Source organism: Trypanosoma theileri, assembly GCF_002087225.1.
Source record: "Trypanosoma theileri isolate Edinburgh chromosome Unknown TM35_Tth_23_V1, whole genome shotgun sequence".
In the NCBI taxonomy this organism is placed as follows: Eukaryota; Euglenozoa; class Kinetoplastea; order Trypanosomatida; family Trypanosomatidae; genus Trypanosoma; species Trypanosoma theileri.
Window position 1 is genome coordinate 456,543 of NW_021639865.1, and position 325 is coordinate 456,867.

The window sequence follows — 325 nt, forward strand, 5'->3', positions numbered from 1 at the left end:
TGCTAAGAAGAAACTCACTCCATATGTGTTAATTGGAACGCCTGGAATTGGCAAGTCCTTTGCGGCTGGTTCATTCCTCCTCTACCAACTATTGCACTACAATGCAGAAAAACTCCCAGTGGTTGCGTACTTCATTAGGGGTATGGCCTATCTGTTTGAAAAGAAGAGTGATGGTGGAAAGGTGACTTGGTACAAAAAAGAAGAAATGGCAGTAAGTGTTGTAGAGGATTTCTTTAAACAAGGTAAAGAAAATAAAGAAAAAAGGGGATACATAATCTATGATGTGGCTGGGAAGAAGAAAGAAGCACCACTTTCACTGCCTCCT

The 325-nt window shown here is 40.9% G+C and overlaps 1 protein-coding gene across 1 annotated transcript; it reads left to right on the plus strand.

The window, feature by feature from the left end:
- Window positions 1-25: 25 nt before the first annotated feature.
- TM35_000232700 (putative retrotransposon hot spot (RHS) protein) lies at window positions 26-325 on the plus strand (the record flags this gene model as incomplete). Its single annotated transcript, XM_029027510.1, has 1 exon — window positions 26-325. A coding segment is annotated over one exon (300 nt), but the record flags the coding sequence as incomplete, so codon positions are not given.